Source organism: Ammospiza nelsoni, chromosome 20 (assembly GCF_027579445.1).
Source record: "Ammospiza nelsoni isolate bAmmNel1 chromosome 20, bAmmNel1.pri, whole genome shotgun sequence".
Classification (NCBI taxonomy): domain Eukaryota; kingdom Metazoa; phylum Chordata; class Aves; order Passeriformes; family Passerellidae; genus Ammospiza; species Ammospiza nelsoni.
Window position 1 is genome coordinate 6,078,610 of NC_080652.1, and position 19,875 is coordinate 6,098,484.

General features: G+C 47.4%; 1 protein-coding gene across 4 annotated transcripts; it reads right to left on the bottom strand.

Annotated features, from left to right (window-relative positions):
• Positions 1 to 803: 803 nt before the first annotated feature.
• Positions 804 to 16,922, bottom strand: SLC25A25 (solute carrier family 25 member 25). 4 transcript variants are annotated; one of them, XM_059486247.1, is made up of 11 exons: positions 16,629 to 16,922; positions 8,328 to 8,454; positions 8,153 to 8,240; positions 7,676 to 7,711; positions 7,265 to 7,376; positions 6,392 to 6,550; positions 5,502 to 5,654; positions 5,297 to 5,404; positions 4,914 to 5,081; positions 4,279 to 4,429; positions 804 to 3,326 (listed from the first exon to the last, which is right to left on the bottom strand). In XM_059486247.1, the coding sequence occupies exons 1-11, from the start codon at positions 16,869 to 16,871 to the stop codon at positions 3,142 to 3,144; spliced, it is 1,530 nt and encodes a 509-aa protein (XP_059342230.1). In that variant the 5' UTR covers positions 16,872 to 16,922; the 3' UTR covers positions 804 to 3,141. The 4 variants fall into 4 exon arrangements, with proteins under 4 accessions (XP_059342230.1, XP_059342232.1, XP_059342231.1 ...); XM_059486249.1 differs by lacking the exon at positions 16,629 to 16,922 and adding an exon at positions 10,909 to 11,210; XM_059486248.1 differs by lacking the exon at positions 7,676 to 7,711.
• Between the last annotated feature and the right edge of the window lie 2,953 nt (positions 16,923 to 19,875).

The following is a 19,875-nucleotide window of genomic DNA, read 5'->3' on the forward strand; positions in this document are numbered from 1 at the left end:
GTAGATTGAGAAGGTTCCCCCCAAGATTGCTTTCTGCTGGACAAAAAATAAGTTCAGCCCATTCCCTCCACGTCTTGAGGCACAGCCAGCCCTTGCTTCACCCTCCTCTTTATCAGCTTGTGATGTGAAACACAACTCCCACAATCTCTCCTGAGGGCAGGGGGCTGAGGGGACGCTGGCAGCACCTCCAGGGCTGCAGTTCGAGGGCCCATCTCAGCTGACACCACTGCAGAGCTGTGGCTCAGATTACAAAAACCCAGATTTTATGAGTAGATTTATAGCTGAATAAAAGCCTTGAATTAGAGTAGGAGACATAAGGAACAAACAAAGCCAGTCTGGCCCCCAGAGCAAGTTTTGTTAACCAAATCAGAGGCCGCTTGCACTACCAGCTGTGGCTCCTGAATGACCTTCAAGGGCAGCTCCTGGTTGGGTTGTTTTTCATGAAAAAACCTGTACAAAAAGGCTTTATTTTGGAAATGGTATAAGCCAGGTTCTTTCAAGGGGATAATTGGACTGCAGAGCTTTGTTTTTTCTGGGAAATTCACTTCTCTGAACAGAGTGTTGTGGATACTGCAGAGGTGAGCAAAGTCCAGCAATACCCAGACAGGTAAACAGAGTCTGAACATCCCTGACTCATCACCACTATCACCAGCCTTGATCTTGCTGGCTTTGTTTTTAAGAATTCTGTTCTCCCATGCCCTGAGAATCCTTCCCACTGGCAGTGTCCTTGGTGAGAATTACCCCAGGAAGAGTCTGGCCCCAAACAGCACCAATAAACCAGAGGAAGAGATGGAGACGTGGTATCTCTTTATCAGACCTTTATTAGCAGACTGTTCCCTACATGAAGAATCTGAGTTAGATTTGCATTATAACAATTTGTGGTTACAGCTACAAAGATGGTTGTCATTTTGCATTGATTTTTGCATTCTGATATTCATATTCTCATTAGGCCACACTGGTAGGAAGGAGCCACTGCAGAATTTAGGTCTCAGGAAGAGGGGGGTGAAAAAAAAATCATATCACTAATCCATTGTTGGTTAGATTTCCACGTGGCTACAGCACTGAAAGTGAAGGCAGAGTCTCACCCAGGAGACTCTCCATGAACCACCAAAATCTGTCAGAAGCAAAGCAGCTGTTTGAGTGCTAGCAGATCCTTTTCCAATTTCTCACACACATCTCCACAGTGTCCTCCTGCACGTGATGAGCACTGGCTCAGAGCAGGGGCTGCTGATTCAGCCTTGAAGCACAACTGTAGCAGCTCGTGTCCAAGTGCAAGTTTCCTTCCATCCCTCTGGAAATGTGTATTGTCTTTAGTCCCTGAGATTTCTCTCTTCCCCCTTTACCTCAAAACTCCCCCAAGCTCTCTTAATTGACTGTTGTGACACCCAACATCCACAGACCTTCCACTTCCCACCTTCAGCCATCCCCCCAAGCCTTTCTGTGTGCACAGAGGCCATTCCAAGCTAAGGCAAGCCTCACAGTGCACCCTCTCCCCAAGCTTCTGCTTTCCTCATCTGCTCCCTTCTCTCCTATAGCTTCTTGCTACACAATTTCTCTGGGCTGAGGTCCTCCAGCAACAAACCCAGACGTGGGAAAGGCAGTTCCAGCCCCAGAGGGAAAGTACATGAGTGATTTCAGCGTCCCTCCCCACGACTCAGCTGTGTGATGCAAAAGAACTAATAGAGAACTTTTTAAAACAGGAGAAATACAAGCACAGTAACAATATTTAAACAAACCTATAAAAATAGTCTGAAATAACTCTGTTCAAATAAATACAAAATAAATATGCTTTAAGCAGTAAAACAGTGGAATGCAACGCTGGTCCGTTTTACCCAAAATGAAAAGTTGGGTGAGGATCTCCCAGGCCTCAGCAGCTGGATCCTATTAACTAAAGCAGCCCATAATGCTATCAGAGAAATTTTAAAGCCATCTCTTTCCCTTAGCCTTATGAAAAGCACCCTTTGAAAGGCAAGCAAGCATGTCCTCAGGACTGAAATCTCCCCTCTCCCAGTGAGAGCCCCTCTCCCTAACACCCCTTCCCACAGCAGACATTCCTGACTTGGGGCCTGCACGGCACCAATGGAAACCTGAACGTGGATCTACCAAGAGGTCTAAAGAGATAAGATAGCAGCATAGGCACGGGGTTTGGAAAAGGTTCACGAGCTCTCCTTGGCACCAGGCAGGCTGGGATGGTCCATGCAGTGCTGTGCAGGGGCTCTCCTGTCGTGCTGGGAGCACAGCTGCACAGGAGCTGTGCTTGTTTTGTCTTTGTTCACCAAAGCCATGCATCACAGTGCCGGGCAGCCCAGGGCTCTCCTCCTGCCCCTTTCCAAGCCCCTGCAGAGAATAAGACAAGCCAAACCCGGCATGCAAAGGATACAGGCATGCAGGCTCTAGTCTGCTGCTTCTGTTAGTAAGTGCATCTTGTTAGTGGGTTTATGAGACACACTTAAACCTAGAAAAAATAAATAATCCTAATTCTTCATCAGGCTGGCTTAAGTAACCTTCAGCCTGGCTGGATAAACCACTGCCCACCAGCCCTCCAAACCAGTATAGATCAAAGTTACATTTCATGTCAATTCTTGGAAGCAGAACATGAATGTCTCCCACCCGAAGGAATATTTGTAAACATAACAAGCCTGGTGTGGCAGCAGCTCCTACACAAGGTTTGTACAAATTTAAACAACGGGCAGGAAGTTAAACAACTGAATGGAAAAAGCAGCTCTCTGAATGGAAAAAGAAGCTCTTTCAGCAAGTCAGAAGGTGCTCATCTGTAGGCAAACAGCTCTGTACAGGCAACACGCTGAGAGCAGACCTGTAACCCAAATCTTTGCTACTCTGTCATACTGCTGGGAACTGACCTCAGCAACTCCCACCTTAAGATCTCCCAGGAGTTCAGCTCCTGGTCTCCCAAAAGGCCCAACAAAAAGGACCCGTGATGGTTTATGTGGAGCTCTGAGTAGCAAGATGGCAAAGGACACCAGATCCTCCCCTCCCCGTTCCTTACTGACTCACAATCTGAGATTTCACAGCTTTGCTTAGTCAGCTTAGTGTCGACACATTCACAGAATGAGAGATGGCTTATATGTCTTGGGATTGCATCCCAAGATTTCAGAGTTCCAAGTCCTCAGCATCTCCTGGTCACCGTGAGTCCACGCCCAGAGTCATCTTCAAGTTCTCATAGACCACGTAGCTGATGCTCACAGCTGGGATCACCTTCATGAAGTTGGGTGCCAGGCCCCGGTAAAGCCCAAACGCTCCCTCTGTCTTCAGAATGTGTTTGAACAGTCCCCTCATGGTCACTTCAGGAGCACCTTCCACTGAAGCTGCAACAGGGAAAGCCACAATAAATAATGCAGCCTATGTGGTGAAAACACTTTTGTTTCCAAGAGCAGTACTGATCCATGTGCTTTCAGATGTTCCCAGAGCAAAGGTGCTTGGTGGGGGACAGCAATAATTTCTCAGCTGCCCATTCTGTGCTGCACACTGCACGTATTTTCTCAAACTTCTCTGCAGATGCCCTCAGCCCACAACTGCTGATCTGAGCAAAACAGAACCTCTGTCCTGGAGGTCCTTGAGCTCAGAGGTCAGAAGGGCAGCACAAAGTCCAGTGTGCCCTTGCAGCATCACAAACAGCCAGCCCTTGGCTCAGCTGTGGGGGCCAGCTGAGACTGTTGCTGCAATGCTGACACTAAAGAACTTTTACCCTTGCTCAAAAACAAAGGCAGGAGTTTGTAGCCATGATATTTTCTGAAAAAATCCCTTTGCTAGGATTTTTCTCCTGAGAAGCTGAGAGGCCTCAGGAACAAAATGTAAGCAATAATTATCTGCTGCTGTGGAATGCAACAGGTGCATCTTTGATTGGTCTCATGGGGTTGTTTCTAATTAATGACAAATCACAGTCCAGCTGTCTCACACTCTCAGTCAGACATAAGCTTTTGTTATTCATTCCATTCTTGTTCTATTCCCTGCTAGCCTTCTGATGAAATCTATGAAATCTAATCTAATGAAATCTTCTATTCTTAGAGTATAGTTTTAAAATAATATTAATGTATTTCTATTATATAATTATATATAAAATATATAATTATGTATAATAAAAATAATTATATAATAACATAAAAATATATTAAGATAGTATAATTTTAAAATATATATCTTATAAAATAATAAACCAGCCTTCTGAAACATGGAGACAACATTCTCATCTCTTCCCTGGGGGTCCTGGGACCCCTGCAAACACCACCACAGGAGTTCCCACTGTTCCAGAACTCTCACCTTGGGCCTGCATGCGTGTCCTCACAAGGGCCAGTGGGTAACTGGCCAGCTGCCCACAGGTGCTGGAGATGGTGCCACAGGCCAGCAGGACAAAGACCCCGGGGTCAGCGCTGTTGACAGCGTAGCGTTGCAACCAGGTATTTTTTAGTGTCTGGAAGGAACAAGGCCAAGGTCAGCAGGGAAGAGGCAAGTAAAGGAGTATCACATTTCATGAATGATCTAGAGTAAAGGCCCAGAAAGTTCCAGGCAAGTTCAGCCAAAAGCACAGGGCTTCTCAAATCTTTTTCAGCTGCTGTTGCTGTCATGGCTGAGGAAAATCCCTCCTTTAATTTTCTGCTGCAATTTTTTCATGAAGAAAAGAAACAAGGGGCCATGCATGATGTTGCTATGGTTTATGAACTAGAATCATATTGGATTATCTCTTAAGCCATTTTTGGGTTAAAAAAAATACATTTGTGCTTTGTAACGCTGTTCAAGAAAATGCTGATAAATTACTTGAACTCCTGCCATGACTGATAAGTCTGACAGTGATAAGACCATACAAGCAGCACAGCCCTACAATAGGTTAATAATAACACAAAACATAATACAGGAATTGTTAAGCTTAACCTAACAATAGGTTAAAGGCTTCATACCTCATAGACTGCCAGGTCAATACCAGCATATGGAATGATTCCCAGCATGTTGGGGATGTAGCCTTTGTAGAAGGCAGCCATTCCTTCCTTTGCAAGGATGTTTTTGGCACAATCCAACATGCCTGAATATTGTCCTGTCTTCCTCAGAGCCATTCGTGTTTTCAGAACCTAGAGGACAAGAATAAATAGCATGAAGGCTTACAGGAGAATCAGCAGGAGAACAATGTACAAAGTCATTCCTAGGAGCAGAACTGTCAGGACCACGGCAAGTCCTGCAAGCAGTACTGCTTGGTACCACCTCTGAGTAATTAATTATCACAGTGATGGTGTGATAATTTTCCCACCCACAAGCCTCCTGGGCTGGACTCAGCCTCCTGCCTCACCTCCATGGGGTAGATGCTGCTCTGTGCAATGGCCCCAGCCAGAGAACCAGCCAGGAGCCGCTCGTGGATCCTCAGCATTTCCTGGTCGGTGCCAATGAACCGCTTGATCTGCAGAAGCCACAACAGACAGACAGACAGTGAGACAGACTGATCTCAGCCATCGCTTTCTTTCCAGCTTGTTCTGCACTCACAGCTGTGCCCTCACCTGCTCATAGGCCATGAACTTGATGGCTGACTCGGGGGCAATCTTCAGCACGTTGATGCCATTGCCCCTCCACAGGGACCGGGGGCCGCCCTCGCGGATCATCTGCGTGAAGCCGCCGACGATGCACATGTTGTTACTGCGCGAGGCGTGCACCTGGGACAGGGACAAGCCACAAACCCGCATCAGTTCCAGTCCCGTTACGACAGTGCAACGTTTTGCTGTAATCCAGGGACAAAAGGGCGCTTTTTTGTTTACCCAGAGAGCTGCCAAGGTTTTAATCCCTTCCAGATAACTTTGACAATGGGGAAAGCAAGCTTCTTTTCTTTTTTGCCAAGTCTAGTGTTAACTAACCAATCTAATCAATATCTCCCTCTGGAATGGGAGGAAAGGTTAAACAGGCAACTGTCTTGGCTTTTTCCCATACTTAGCACAGGATCAACTACCCATCAACTTCTCAGCTGGTTCTAGAGCAGTGACAAAGCAGGCTAAAATCAAAATTTTCCAACTCCTTCCTAATGCTGATAATACTGAATACAAGCTCTGCCAACTGACCGCCACATTCATTTCAACTCTCATGGCCTCAGGGTCTCTCAAAGGAACACAGGATTTTAATCTGTGTCACCAAAACCCAAGTTTTCCATATTATTACCAGCAATTTTGACATGTCTACCTTAAAAAAAATTCTCTGTACTTTTTCTAGTCAATGAATAATAACCTTTTAATATTACTTTGATCACTTAAATAATTCAAAATGCTTTTAAAAACAGTAATAAAAGAATGACAAGATTAACGTTGGCCAGAGTGCTGCACTGTGTTGATGAACATTATAACCATAACTGTTAAAGGAATCTGCTCAGGTATTTAAACAAACTGGAACTGCTCCATCATACCTGCATGAGCACTTTCAAACGGTCCAAGGGAGCTGTGCAGGTTCTGGACACGGCACCTGCACCTCCACCTGCAACCAGATGTCTCCACCACATCCCTGTCTGCCTCTCTTCCACTGTGAACTCATCAGGGACAGTCAGATTCTCTCCCACATCGAAGATCTGCAAAAGAAGAAGGTATTGAGAAATGCTTCATCAGCCAGTGATCTTGCTGAAGTTTTACTGCTCTTTCCTAGCAGCAGGTGCTCAAGTACAGGATCTGCTTATTCCAGGCCAGCAGCTTATCTACAGCCACTAACTGCTGTGCCTGGCCACAGGAGCTGCCACTGCAAGGATGTGTCACTGGGGAAACTGAGTTCTGATTTCGGGATTTCTCTCCAAGATCCTGGCAACTGCTGAACATTTGTCTACATCAAAATACTGCAGGTATTTAGGAACAAACTGACCCACTGCAGGCAGCTGCATGGCAGAAAAGCTGGACCTCTCCAGAACCTTCCAAGCTGGCAGCCTGTTAAATCTCATTAAGTACTATTCACAAACAGATAACTCCAGGAAGGATGGCTGCCTCTGGAATCAGGTTCTAGTTTTAACAGGTCCTGAACCAGTTGGGGCTGGCCCCTGGCAGGAGCCCCTGGAGGTGCACACCAAGAGAACACCCTCAGCTCCCTGCAGTACTGCAGTCATCATCACCTGTGCCAGCAGCTGTGACAGTGATATGTGGCAAGATTACAGCAGAGGACAGGAAGCAATTGAGCTTCAAGGGCTACAGGGAAGCTGTGAACCATGAAGAGAAAGATAAGAACTGCTGATAGCAGCTCCTGGGGGCCAGGACTTGGACCGAGAAGCTGGGCAAAGACTGAGACCTATTTTTCTTACCGTGGAGTGCTTCCAGTACAGGATGATTTCAGGAATGTTCTCCACGGGGTGCAGCAGGTGATAGTCTCTCCACTCATTCCAATCAATTGTCATTGTCCCATTTTTATCCATGCTAAAAAGATTGATCATCAGGTGAGTACAGACTCCCACTGGGTGACAAATTCCTCCTCCCCTTCCCTTTGATTATGCAAGCCTACACCAAATAGAGCTTTGCAAAGCAACCACTAAAAGACTTCTAAAGAGACACAAGACAAAGCCAGGAAACCTTCTGTTCACCAAACAATGCTGAGGTAGAAGTGGGCTCTCTCTTTCCTCCCCTCTCTCTCCCTTCTAACCAGCCCACAACAATATTTGCAACCCTTCTACCAAATTCAGGGACGTAACTGACACTGAAGGGAAAATAATACTTACTAGGTGACAGGACCCCAGAAGTGTCCCGTCCTTATTCTGACACACAGGCAAACAGACAGAGGGAAGGTAGCAGAGGAAAAAAAAGAGGAAAAAAACAGCACAAATAAGTGGTTGTTAACATGTTAGTGCCACATGCATAAAGCACTTAGCATTTCCAAAGAGCAACTGCACAGTCCCTCTCCACAGCAGCAAGCTCAGGGCAGCAGGACAGTCAGACAGGGATGCAAATCAGCTTAGGTGCAAGCACTTCCCCTCAACAGGTCAGGGAGAGGTTCTGACAGTAAGTCTCAATAAAGCATTATGATTTTATATTTGTATGCCAATTCACAGGAGAAATCAAAATAGAAAGTAACAGGAAAAAAGGGAGGAACCAAAGTTTCTGGAAAGTGCATACAGGGGGAAAAGGGAGGGTTCCATGTCCCTATATTTCTTTCTAGTTCCCTTGACATAAAAGAGAAAAAACAGAGGAATCTTCACCTCTTCAGTATTTTCTCAGCCTGCTGTTCAGAGATCTTGACCCCCAGGTCCCGCAGGGACTGGACAATCTCCTGGGCATCGATGCGGCCTGGGAAGATAATCCAGTGAGCTCAAGGATACACATCACAGGCTGACACCTGCACCAGTCCACCCTGAGCATGAGAAAGGTCCTTACCATCATTCTTTTTATCCAGACTCTTGAAAACCAGTCTCAGCTTCTTTTCATGGTCCTGGAGATAGTGAACAAATTCCTCAAAATCCAGCTGTCCATCCAGGTCTTTGTCTCCAGCCTTCACAATTTTCTGTTCAGAAAACAACAAAGAACTGTCAGTTCCTTTGTTCACTCAGACAGATCTATCTCCCCTTCTACCATCTTTAAAACATTTCCCACACAACTTTGACTTTTTCTCCAAAAAGTAGCTGACAGAATTGTAATTCTTCTAAGACAGTTGAGAAATGCCACAGCATAGAAAAGTCACCTGATTCCAACTGTTTCCCAAAGTCCATTACACAGATGAAATGCCTCATGTTTTCATGAGGGATATTATAATACTAGTGTCATGTGTCCAATCTCAGGACTGTACCTTGATTAACATATTGCAAAGTCCTTGTGGAGGTTGAGGTTCTAGAATTAAGTATGAGTCAACAGATCTGCATAAAAAGTGAATCACAAAACTTGAACTTATAAAAATAAACTGAACAGGAGAAGGAATTCCATGCCTACTACAATCCTTAGAGAAGTAAGCTCCCTCTGGCAGTAACTAACTCCAGCCAGCACAATCCTGCCCAGCTCTAGTGAACACAGCCGAAGATAAAAACCTTTTGTGAACTGGTTTAGGCACCCTGAAGCTATGTGCTTTAATTACACAAGTTTCCATGAGATGCATATAGAGCAAGAATAGGTTCTTAGTAGGACAAAGCTAAAATCAAGATCAAACTGTGCCAGACATCTAGGACAAGGTAAATGACTAATTAACTAACTGCAACTCAGTGAGGCAAGAGCCCATGGACTGTCCTCTCTGAGGGCACATGGCTACATGCTGACAGGTGAGGTGATCTCCAGACTTCAAGAATGTGGCTCAGGGAGTTCCTATTCCCCTTCTGATTCAGTCACTTGCCTTTGACAGCCTTTAAGTCTTTTCCAACATCAGTGAGCAACACTCAATTAGGTGTGATTCAGTCTAGTGTATCACCCAAAGTTTTGTTTTCATTCTTGTAACATTTATGTTAATAGCAGATGGGTTGTTAAGGAAGCTCTGAGCTGAGATGAAATGGGTTAACCCTCTGTTCACCAATATCTTGTTCAATATTTAGCATTCAAAGTATTAGGCAAGCCTAAACTCACTGTGATATGTGCTCAGTCTATGACCACTGGTCCCCTTCATAAGCCCTAAGTCTTTGTTTCAATGTCATTTTAAATTACTCCAGTACTAAATAATTCGTTATTGAAACGCTCTCCCTCACCCAGCAAGTCCTGCCTCTTTAGCCCTAATGCTATGAGGATTATTCCTAATCACTTTATGCACCTTAAATAAGAAAGTGCTGTCCCAGCTGCCCTGACCTCCAAGGCATGCCCAGTATTCCTACCCTGCCATTTATCATATGACCGTTGTGAAGTTCAGATACGACCTCACATTCAACTGGTGGGCTAAATATAGACCAACACCCCTCTGCTGTCAGCACATGGCTTGAACAGCTGAATCAGGGCTTCCCTCTCACTGGCAACCCCCAACCAGTTGACAGGCATTCATAATTCGGAGGCACTGTAACAGAGATGTGACTCTGCAACTGCTCCCTCTCTCTCAGCTGCAGAAATGCAGCCTGAGAGATCAGAGACTGCAGGCAATCAAAGCGTTGCCCTTCCTCCCCCACAGCCAGAGCACAGACACGCTGCCTGCCCGACAGTAACCCTCAGCACACGTGTGAGGGGTGAGAAAGCCAAGCTCCCAGCATCTCCTCCGCAGGTGTGAACAAGTATCTGCCTGCACCTCTTCACTTTCAACATGAAATCTGGCCATTAACAGCTATTTTGGCTGCAAAAGTTCCTGTGGTCACCTTCCAGCCTGCTGTCCATGTCCTTTCAGAGGTGTAAAAAGCCTCCCCTGCTTGGCTGATCAATAATCAGCTCTCTGGGCTCTTGACAGCCTGAGCATGAAAAAAAAAAAAAAGGTAGCAGCAAGATGAAAGCAAGAGCTGTGACACATCAGGATGGGAAACTCCACTGATTTAATGCATGTCCCTTCCACAGCAAAGCAAAAGGGTCTTGCATAACCTTCCCCAGCTCAGCCCACCCACCCTGGCTGAGTCACTCGCTGAGCTGCTCTCCTCCTCCCAGCACAAACCTGCTCACCTTCCCCAGCTTCAGCTGACTCCACATTCCAGCCCTGCTGTCAGGAGGAGGCATATGGAAGGATGTAAGGAGGAGGAAGAGGATGTGAAATGCTGTATCTGAACAGACCCATAGAAGCAGAAGACTCCATAGTTTGGAAAACCCCTTTTTTCTATTTAACTCACACCAGCTGGTTTAAACAGTCTTATAGGCACTGAGACCTCATCCAACTCAAAAGAATCAAAAAGAAAACAAAAGAATCGCTCCACACTGGTTCAGCGATCCCTGCCAAGGGGCACGAGAAGCATTTCCACGCTTCACTCAGTTGTTACAACAGAGCCATCACAATCTTCTCCCCCTCTCAAGCAAGCCCCTAAATGCATTAAACGCCACCTCCTTCCCTTCTATTCCTCTCTTAAGGCCATACCTGCTTCCACTGGCGGTAGGTGGAGAATTCCTGGGAAGGAATGAGGAGGCTGAGTCGGAAGATGGATTTGAGTTCGGCCGGCAGCCCCTTCGACTCAAAGTACTCAAACTCCGTCTGCCTCTCCCCGAACACCGGCACGTACAGACAGAGGCAGAGCATCTTCCGAGCCCAGCACTCGCTGCCCTGCTCACTGCGACCGGCGAGGAAGGGAAGTCCAAGCGAGCGATTCCCCTGAGCTAATTTCAGCAGCGAGCGGAAAGGAAATGCCAGCGAGTCGCATGACACACGGCTATGAGCGAGCCCGGCTCCGGCGGGATTGGCTGCACAAGCCCGGCCCTTCTGCTTAAAAGGGAAGCGGGGCCGCCGGTCCCGCCCCGCCGGTGCCGGGACACACGTGAGCGCTGCCATTGCCCAACACCCGGCTCCCATCACACCTTACATCACAGCCCTGCGCTGAACTCTCACTGCGGACCTCTTAACCCACGGCCCCTGGCCAAGGGCCAGCACACTCTTGCTGTGCCTTACAGCTGATCAGTCCTTTCCTGATCCTGTTCTCACCTCTGTGGGGATTTATACAGGTAGCAGTCTTGATCACAACCTCTCCCATCACAGTCCCATCAGGAGGACTATCGCTGCCTTCCCAAAATTATTTTTCAAAAGTGCAGTAGGAACAGGATGCCAGCCACTTACTGTTTTAGCATAGCCAGCTTAAGCAAAAGTTTTCCACTTTTACGAGGTTATTTTATTATGCCAGAGTTGACTGGCTTTGTTTGCAAGTTCTCCTGAAACCACTTGTGCCAGCTAAGAGCAAGCAGACAACCCCTGCACACAAAGATCTCTCCCCTCTGCAGCACTCCAGTACCAACACAGCAGCAATAAAGCCTGTGGAGGTTTGTCATTGAGCCAAATACAGAGAAAATCACCCAAATCAAGGGCAGCCTTCAAAACAGCTCCAGCTGCTCCTAAGCCTCCTAGCTAAGCATCCACACAGCAGTTACACCAGCTTAATTTTTTTCATCCTCTTCTGACTCCAATTAAACATTGCAATCATTTGTGTGCTACAAGAAGTGTCCTGGGCAGAACAATTTTCCAGTTTGTACCCTTGACAGTTTAACTGCTTTGTAAGCAGTTCCTGAGCTCTCATTAGGTGCAAGCCAGGCTGGAGGGAGTGTGGCACAAGCACCATTTAGTGCAGGTATAATTACAGCTTCCTGAGCATTTGGTGGAGTTTGAGGTACAGATAACACCTCGCTCTCCAGAGAGAGTACCAATGTGCAGGAGGTAACAATGCTGTTCAGGACAGAATCACTGACTGCTGACATCATTTTTAAATAAAGCTATAGTCTTGGAATTAATCAAAGAGAAGTTATCACACAGGGAAGATGCAAAAAGCCACAGCCCATAACCCAAACACTAAAATCCTATCTGCAGCAGAAGTAACAAAGTGTGTTTGCTGAACTGGTTCAAGCCAGCCAGGATAACAGCCGTGCCCAGTGCTGCGGACACAGCAACATTTTCGAGTGCTGTTGTGTTTGAACAGCCTGCCTGCCCGAGCAAAGTCCAAGCAGCACTCCCCTCCTCAGGCCCTCATGCCCAGGGTGCCTGCACGTCTTTGCCGTGGTGTTTTGTTCTCTACAGCAAAGCCAAGGTCTGTAATGAGCTGCATGTCAATCACACCAACTGGGAATATTTAATCTCTGGCTTCATTTCAAGGATTTTTTTTTTTTAAAGCTTAATGGATCACGACCCACAGCAACTCAGTACCCTTGGGATTCGTGACCTACAATGGTGTCCTCTGCCCTTCCTGGGGCACCTCACCTACCATGGCACCACGGCCAGGTTACCTAACTAGGCTTAACCTACTCCCTGCTGACGTCTCTCTGCATGAAAACAGGATCTTCTCAGGGACTCCAGATCCTCTTAAAGATCAGCTGCTGCAGCAGCTCACTGCATGCATGCCCACAGCACAGCCCAGCCTTCCCACCAAGGCCAGTCCCACTGCAAGCAGCACCCTAACAACACCTACACCCCACTGTCCAGCACCAAACTGAGGGGAGCAGAGTGGGTACCCCCAGCAACAGGCAGTAAGTGAACAAATCTAACTCAGATTTGCTTCACAAAGCCTTAAGATCCTCCGTAGTCCTTCCCACGAGTTGCCAAGCATCACTATTATAGCTGCTTGGCAGCTCAGTTGCTATGCCAACATGATGCAGATTTTCCTAAGAAACTCTGTTTGGACTTGGCAGCTAGAGACAAAAGGCAAAATCGGCACATTTTAGGAAAAAAAGCCCTTCTACCTACGTCAGAGGAAAGGAGAAAGCTAATGAAGTTAAAGCTGATTTTAAGCAGGGTATTAATTACAGAACAGTGAGCTAAGAAGGAGAGACAGATTACAAATGAAGTTTATACCAGCAATTCAGGTTATAATGACAAAGGGAACTTAAGTATTAAGAAGTTTTTGTATTTCAGCTTTAAAACTCCTGGTAAAGCTGGAAATACTCAGGAGCCAGGCAGCTCTCCAAAGCTGCAGGGATCAGTGCTGCTGGGACACTGGCGTGGGGTCACTGGCCACATCTCAGCACACACAGAGCCAGTCCCACTGCCCCAGCACCTGCAGGCAGCAGCACACACAGCCCAGGGCTCCAGGCACCAGCTATGGACAGTACATCCCTCATTAGCACTGTCTATTCCTGACCAAAGCAAGGACAGGGCACAGAGCTCAAATGAAGTCACTCCTCCCTGATATTTCCATCCACCGATTCTGACACTGAACCGACACATTGCTGGGCCATGTGGAGCCAGCCTGGCTAATACCCTCTGCAGTTTCCCTGATGACAAGAAAAGTGAGCCATGAAGGAAGGCAAACATAGCTCTTTGTCCCTTTAGCAAACTCATTTTCATTTTATTTATAGGATTTGGTTCTTTTAAATGCTGCATGAAGTACCAGTTTCCATACCCTGCCATCCGTGCTAACCTTTCCAAGTAATTTGTACACTTCTGGGCATCTGCTTCATCACTGGTTTACTACATCACCTCCAGAATGTACCTCCCAAGGGATGGAAAGATGCAGCCATACAAGGAGCAGGAAAGTATGCTGTTTAATTTTGAATTTACTTTACTAAAAAAAAAGGCTCTAAAAATACCAAGTACCAGCAAGCGTCACAGTCACGTAACATCCTCCTTCAGAGGCAAAACAGCTCTCTGGGCTCCAACCCTATTGCTAGAAGGTTTCACTGGGTTCTGCTGACTTGGTCTTTTTCAATTTCTGGAAACTAGCTTATAATTAATTGGACAGTACAGAAAGTCCTCACAAAGCACAGAGAGTGTACAGTGTATGAAGGAGGGGAGTTAATGATTTAAGAGACCCCAGCAGAGTAAAGAGCTGCAACCAGCCCAGCTTTGCCAGGGGAGGGATAAGAGAGCAGGCACAGCAGAGAGCACTATGTGATATTTGACATAAAGGTAACCAGGGAAGGTCACCTGTTCCACCAACAACACACGGATCCAAAGTTACAAGTCCAGATGGTGACATCAGGGGTAGATCATGCCTGCTTCCTGTGTACACAGATCCAGGGCCAGCATAACACATTTGCAATCAGTGTTTTCTCCCCATATTTGCAATAACAGCTTCATGTTGGAACAGGTAAACATCTGAGAAGGAACACAGCACTAACAAGATTGAAGAACCAAGGCAGGAAGCCCCTCCAGTGAAGTTTATGGATACACATCAATTCTTTACAGAAACCCCAGTACCAGGTGTGGTATTTTGTGTGGTTTTAAAAGAGAAGTAGTAACAGGTGTTTTTACAAAATGAAGTGGCCTATCAATCAAGAGACTGCTCCCAAGGTTACAGCCAGCCAGTGGCAGAGAACAAAAGCCCCCATTTTCTATTAGCACTAAATAACACTCTTTGCTCACTGTGGTTTATTATCTATCCCTAAGGCTGTATGAGACTTTTCCCAAAGTCTCTTCTTCTTCAGCCAGGTAATTGGAACACTGATATCTGATCAAGCACAAACAAGTCATTGCATCTTAACAAGTTACTTACTGTCCATCAGCTGAGCCATGGGCTGGATGAAGCCTAAACCAGCCTGAATTGCAAGGTGAAACATATCTGCATAATCCTCAACAGAAGAGCTTTACAGTGCATTTCACTTTACAATCAGGGCAAGCTAAAATTACACAGTCACAACCTCCTGGCAGATGGGCAGTTACTTGCTAAGATGCAATAACTCCATTTTACCACATCTTTATCCTCTAGGTATTTCTCCATCAGCCAATCCTACGGTTCCTATGCAGCAGAACTTCCCAGGGTCACACAGGAAAGAGGAGATTGGTATCAGCTTTCAGAGAAAGCTTTATTTCCAGGTGTGAGCAGATGGACTCTCCCTGACAGAGAGACCATTGTTCTCTGGAAGACACCAGAGATTTTCAGCCCTGTAATTCCAAGGTTTTCGTCACTACTTCCTTCAGTTCTGAGCCTCTGTCCTTCTTCAACCTCTGTGCACCAAAGTCCTCCTGAAAATGCGCATGCTCCTTTTTTGGAAGGGGATGCACAGTGCTAACTGCTAAGGATAGAGATGAAGGCAAAAGTCCCTGCAGATTTTTCAGCCTGATTCAAGCAGGGAGTGGCTTCTGCTCCCCAGAATGTGAAACGCCGCCCTGCTTGTTTCCATTCAAAACAGCAGCAGAACAGAAATTAATCCTCTCTACAATTTAAACCTGTTCATCCCTCAATTTAAAGAGAAAGCTCACAGCAACAATCATGCCAAATTCCCTGTGAAATAAACTGGATCCTGAAAGTCACACACCCCTATCCTTGCTGCAGCCCTTCAGTATCATCCCCACCCTTCAGAGGCCTTATGCCCAACTCCTTCCCCCCTAATCCCAGCTCACACCCTTGGTTTTAAACCACATGTAGTCAGAGCTGACTGCACCATCCTCAGGGGACACAGACAGCACTCCCTCCATTAAATAAGCCAGAACTGCAGTCGGCCAGCACTGTGCTGGGAGCTCCAGCACTAAACTAAGCAGCTTTTGTTCACCTCCCCCCAAACAAAGCCTCACCATTTATTCTCTGCCAACTGAGCGCCCCCACCACCTCCCCACTCTCCCATCCCCTGGGAACTTCCCATCCTCGCGCAGATTTCAGTCTCTCCCTTATGCCACCCGCTCCCAGGGACAGTCTTTACTCTCTTCCGGGCTCTGCCATTCAAATAATTCAGCCAGTTATTCATTTGCTCAAAATATGCAAGTTTTACCAAAGGCTTGCCAAATTACCAGAGACTGACTCCAGAACATTTTAGGATGCATTTGATTCTTTGCCGGTCTGGGGTGCAGGGGTGGGACTCGCCACTAACCTGCGTTATCATTCCCTGTCCTCTCAGTCATGCTTTTTACAAGTTGCTCCAGGAGTCCTGGAGGCCCCCATATTCCCCCTTGCCCCTAAACAGCGTTTTTCTCCCACACTTTGAACATCGTGTTTGGAGGGTTAGATCACCTCCTCTCTTCAGTCACTCCCCTGCCCCCCGCCCCCTTCCTTTCTAGCAAGCACACGCGTTAGACCCTGCTCCCTTTTCCTGTTCCTCTCCCCCCTCCCCAGATTCACACACACACACAGCTACTCACACACTCCACCTGCAACACCCCTTCTCCCAGCAGACCACACACTCACTGTCATGTGCACCAACCCCTCCTCAGGCCCCTGGATATCCCATTACCTTTGGAAAATGCTCTGCGGGTCCAACCACCAGTAGGATAGTTGGTCTCCTTTCAGTGGGATCAGTCCCTCTGTCCTGTGTCTTCCCCAACACCTTTGGCCCTTTCTCCCCGGGGCCTGGAAGTGGGGTGGTGTTTCTGGCCTCATCCTCTTTTTCATCTGCAGGACCTTGGCATATGGCCCTGGGAAGGAAGCTAGACAGAAAATGCCACAGGGTCTGCAGCATTGCTGCTCCAGCGAGCATCCCAGGCAGGGAAACCCTGAGCGCTCAGGAGCTGCCCGCTGCCAAGGATGATGTGACTGCACTACCAAGCACCCCCGAGACGGGAACCGGCACGGCAGCCAGCGGGAGCTTCCACCCAGCGACTCCACCGGCTCCGATTCTTTACAGACCGCTCCTGCGGACGCTTCCTGCCTTTTGAAATTGCTGCTACTGCAGTCGTGCCTGGCCTGACAAGCAGCTCATTGTACCAGAGCCTCAGAAATCTGATGGCAACAGACAAAGCACAAGCCCCGTGGCACGGAGAAGCCGAGACTGCTCGCGCAGAGAAGCCGAGACGCCCGAGCTAACGATGAACCTCTCCGACAGGAGCCTCTCAGAGCCGCCAAGCGAGCTGCGCGTCCCGGCTCCCGGCGATGCTGAGCACCGGGGCTGCGTCCCCACTGCAGCAGTGCCCAGCCAATCCTCGCTCCCGACACTGCGCTGCTCCGGAGCGCGGCCGCGCGCGCAGCCGCCCGGGAGCGCGCCCCGGGCGCGGGAGGCCGCCCGCAGAGGAGCGCGCCCGCGGCCCCGGGCACCGGCACTGCCCCGGGCACCGGGAACCGGCACTGCCCCGGGCACCGGCACTGGCTGCCCCGGAGCGATGGGCAGCGGCCGAGGCGTGCGTGTGGCTCCCCGGCTGCGGCTCTTTGTTAGGGCGGCAGATGGTTGTGCAGAGAGAAGCCGGCTTTGCCCAGCCGTGGCCGCATTAACCTCTAAGCGCACTCTGTCTCTCTCTCTCTCTCTCTCCCCGGTCTATTATGGTCTCATCCGTGCCTACAATAGCTCTCGGTGCTGCATTGTGCTGCCAGCACAGCGCCCACGGCCATTCAGCAGAGTGAGAGAGAGCTGGGCTCAAAGCATCGCTGCTTGGCCGGCTGGCCGAGCTCTGCTGGAGGAACCTAGGCCGAGGTAGGATATTGATGTATATAAGCACAGGGACACATGATATTGCTTGGATTTCCACAAGGAATGCCACAGCAGCATTTGTTCATTGATTAGTGAGCTGTATCGGCCTCCCACCAGAGCCCACCCTGCATTTTCCATTTTACAGTTCATCAACTTACTTCATATTCCCAGATTCTTTGTGTCCACAGAGGGCACTGCATGCCTCACTTCCAAAGTACTGCAACTCTTCCCTAAGTTTTGGCAGAAAAAATGAGTACAAACCCACAGCTTCCATCACCTGGGGCTACCCAACACAGCACAGCAAGAGCTACCAAGGACCTCAGTTTGCAGCTTTTAACTTTAGAGAGTGACAGACTGCAGGACACTTCCCGTATACAAATATTAGATGTGAAATACAATCCAAAATCTAAAAGGTCTGAGAGCCTTAAGCAGCCAAACTGCACATAAATTTTGAGATGAACATCACTTTTGGGAACTTGCTGTCATTGAATTCCTATAATGAACCTAAGTAATGGAAAAAGTGAGAGACAAGCACATAGAAGACGCCGCATTAAAAAAATTCTTCTGTACATACACCAGAATTACTTAACAAGAAAAAAATGCTTTTTAATCACAAGGTCCATGTGCAGTATGCAACAAAGTTTTTTATCTTGAAATTTGACACATACCAACAAGTAACCACACACAAAACTTAAAAATTATGGGGCAGTACCACTGGGGTGAGGGTGTGGGAAAGCCCAGTCCCTCTGTGAGGAATGGCACAGCCTGGTTCTCCTTGGGATGCAGTCAGCAGCTCAGGCACAGGCAGAAAAGCCTGAGGAATTCTTGTCATGCCTCCATTACCCTGAGCTGCTGTCAGTCATCCCAGCTACAAGCACAAAAGTTAAACTACTTTCTAACACATAGTGAATCAGATCCTTTAAGATGACATTTGGAAGTTTTTAATGCTCTCAAGCCAAAGGAACAAAGCAGATTTTCTGAACTGGGCACAGTTCTTCAAAATCAGCTTCTATTAGCCTAAGGCTGTGGTTTCACAAGCAGCTGTGAACTAATCTGAAGCTTACTGCCACTACAAGTCATCTCACACATCCACTTAAGCCCTGCTCTTACCTTGCCCCCATGCTCTTCTGAAACCTCATGAACCCAGCCAAAACCCTGCAGAGCTTTCCTGCTGAGGTAACCAGCTGAGGCTGCTCATGGATGGGGTCCAGAAAAGCATGGAAAGGGCATCTGAGCTGCCTGCAGCAACAGGCAGGCTGCCCTGCCACTCACACAGCTACAAGTCACCAGAGAGAAGGCAAAGCACCCAAAGCAGAACTTGAGATTTGTCCTCTGTGGTCACTCAATACTCGCAAGGCTCCATTTAACAGCTGATGTTACCTGACGCTGTTACAATTGTTCTCCTGAATTAGTATTAATATTAGTGGTGTGTGCACATCAGGGACCCCCTCATCTTCCTTTGTTCATGCAGAGATTTCATAAGAAAATAATAATTTCTGCAAGAAATTACATGCCTGGGGTGTAATTAAAGCAGAAACTTAGCAATGCTTCTTTGGCCTCTGTCCTCACTGAAGGAAACCTCAGAGGAATTCTGCCAGCACACTAATTCTGCCTTGAGAACAGACAGAAGTTTCTAATCATATTTAAGAAAAAAAATATTAAAAAGCATTTCTTTTACCAAGTGAGGAATTTTATTAGGCCAGAATTATAAACCTAGTAACAGCAAGATGATTATAGCTAGAAGCAAGACAACTGCACTCCTACAGGGAATCTGTAAGGAAATATTACTCTACCAACACCACCAGGAAGCAAATCATTGACACAAATAAGATGAAATAAATCCTGTGAGTCCAGCACGAAAGGTGACACAAAGGAACACAAGGAACAAGAATTCACTTTTTCTAGAAATCATGAATGAACACCTAGACCACAGTGAAACAGCTTTCCCAACCTCAGCTCCATCAGGAGACAGCTATTCTGCAATTCCAGCTGCTGGCATGACCGAGACGTGGGGTTTAAGGCAGAAAAAGCAGGAGGGCTGATCTGAACGCTGGCTCCTGGCCAGCACACCGGCCATGGG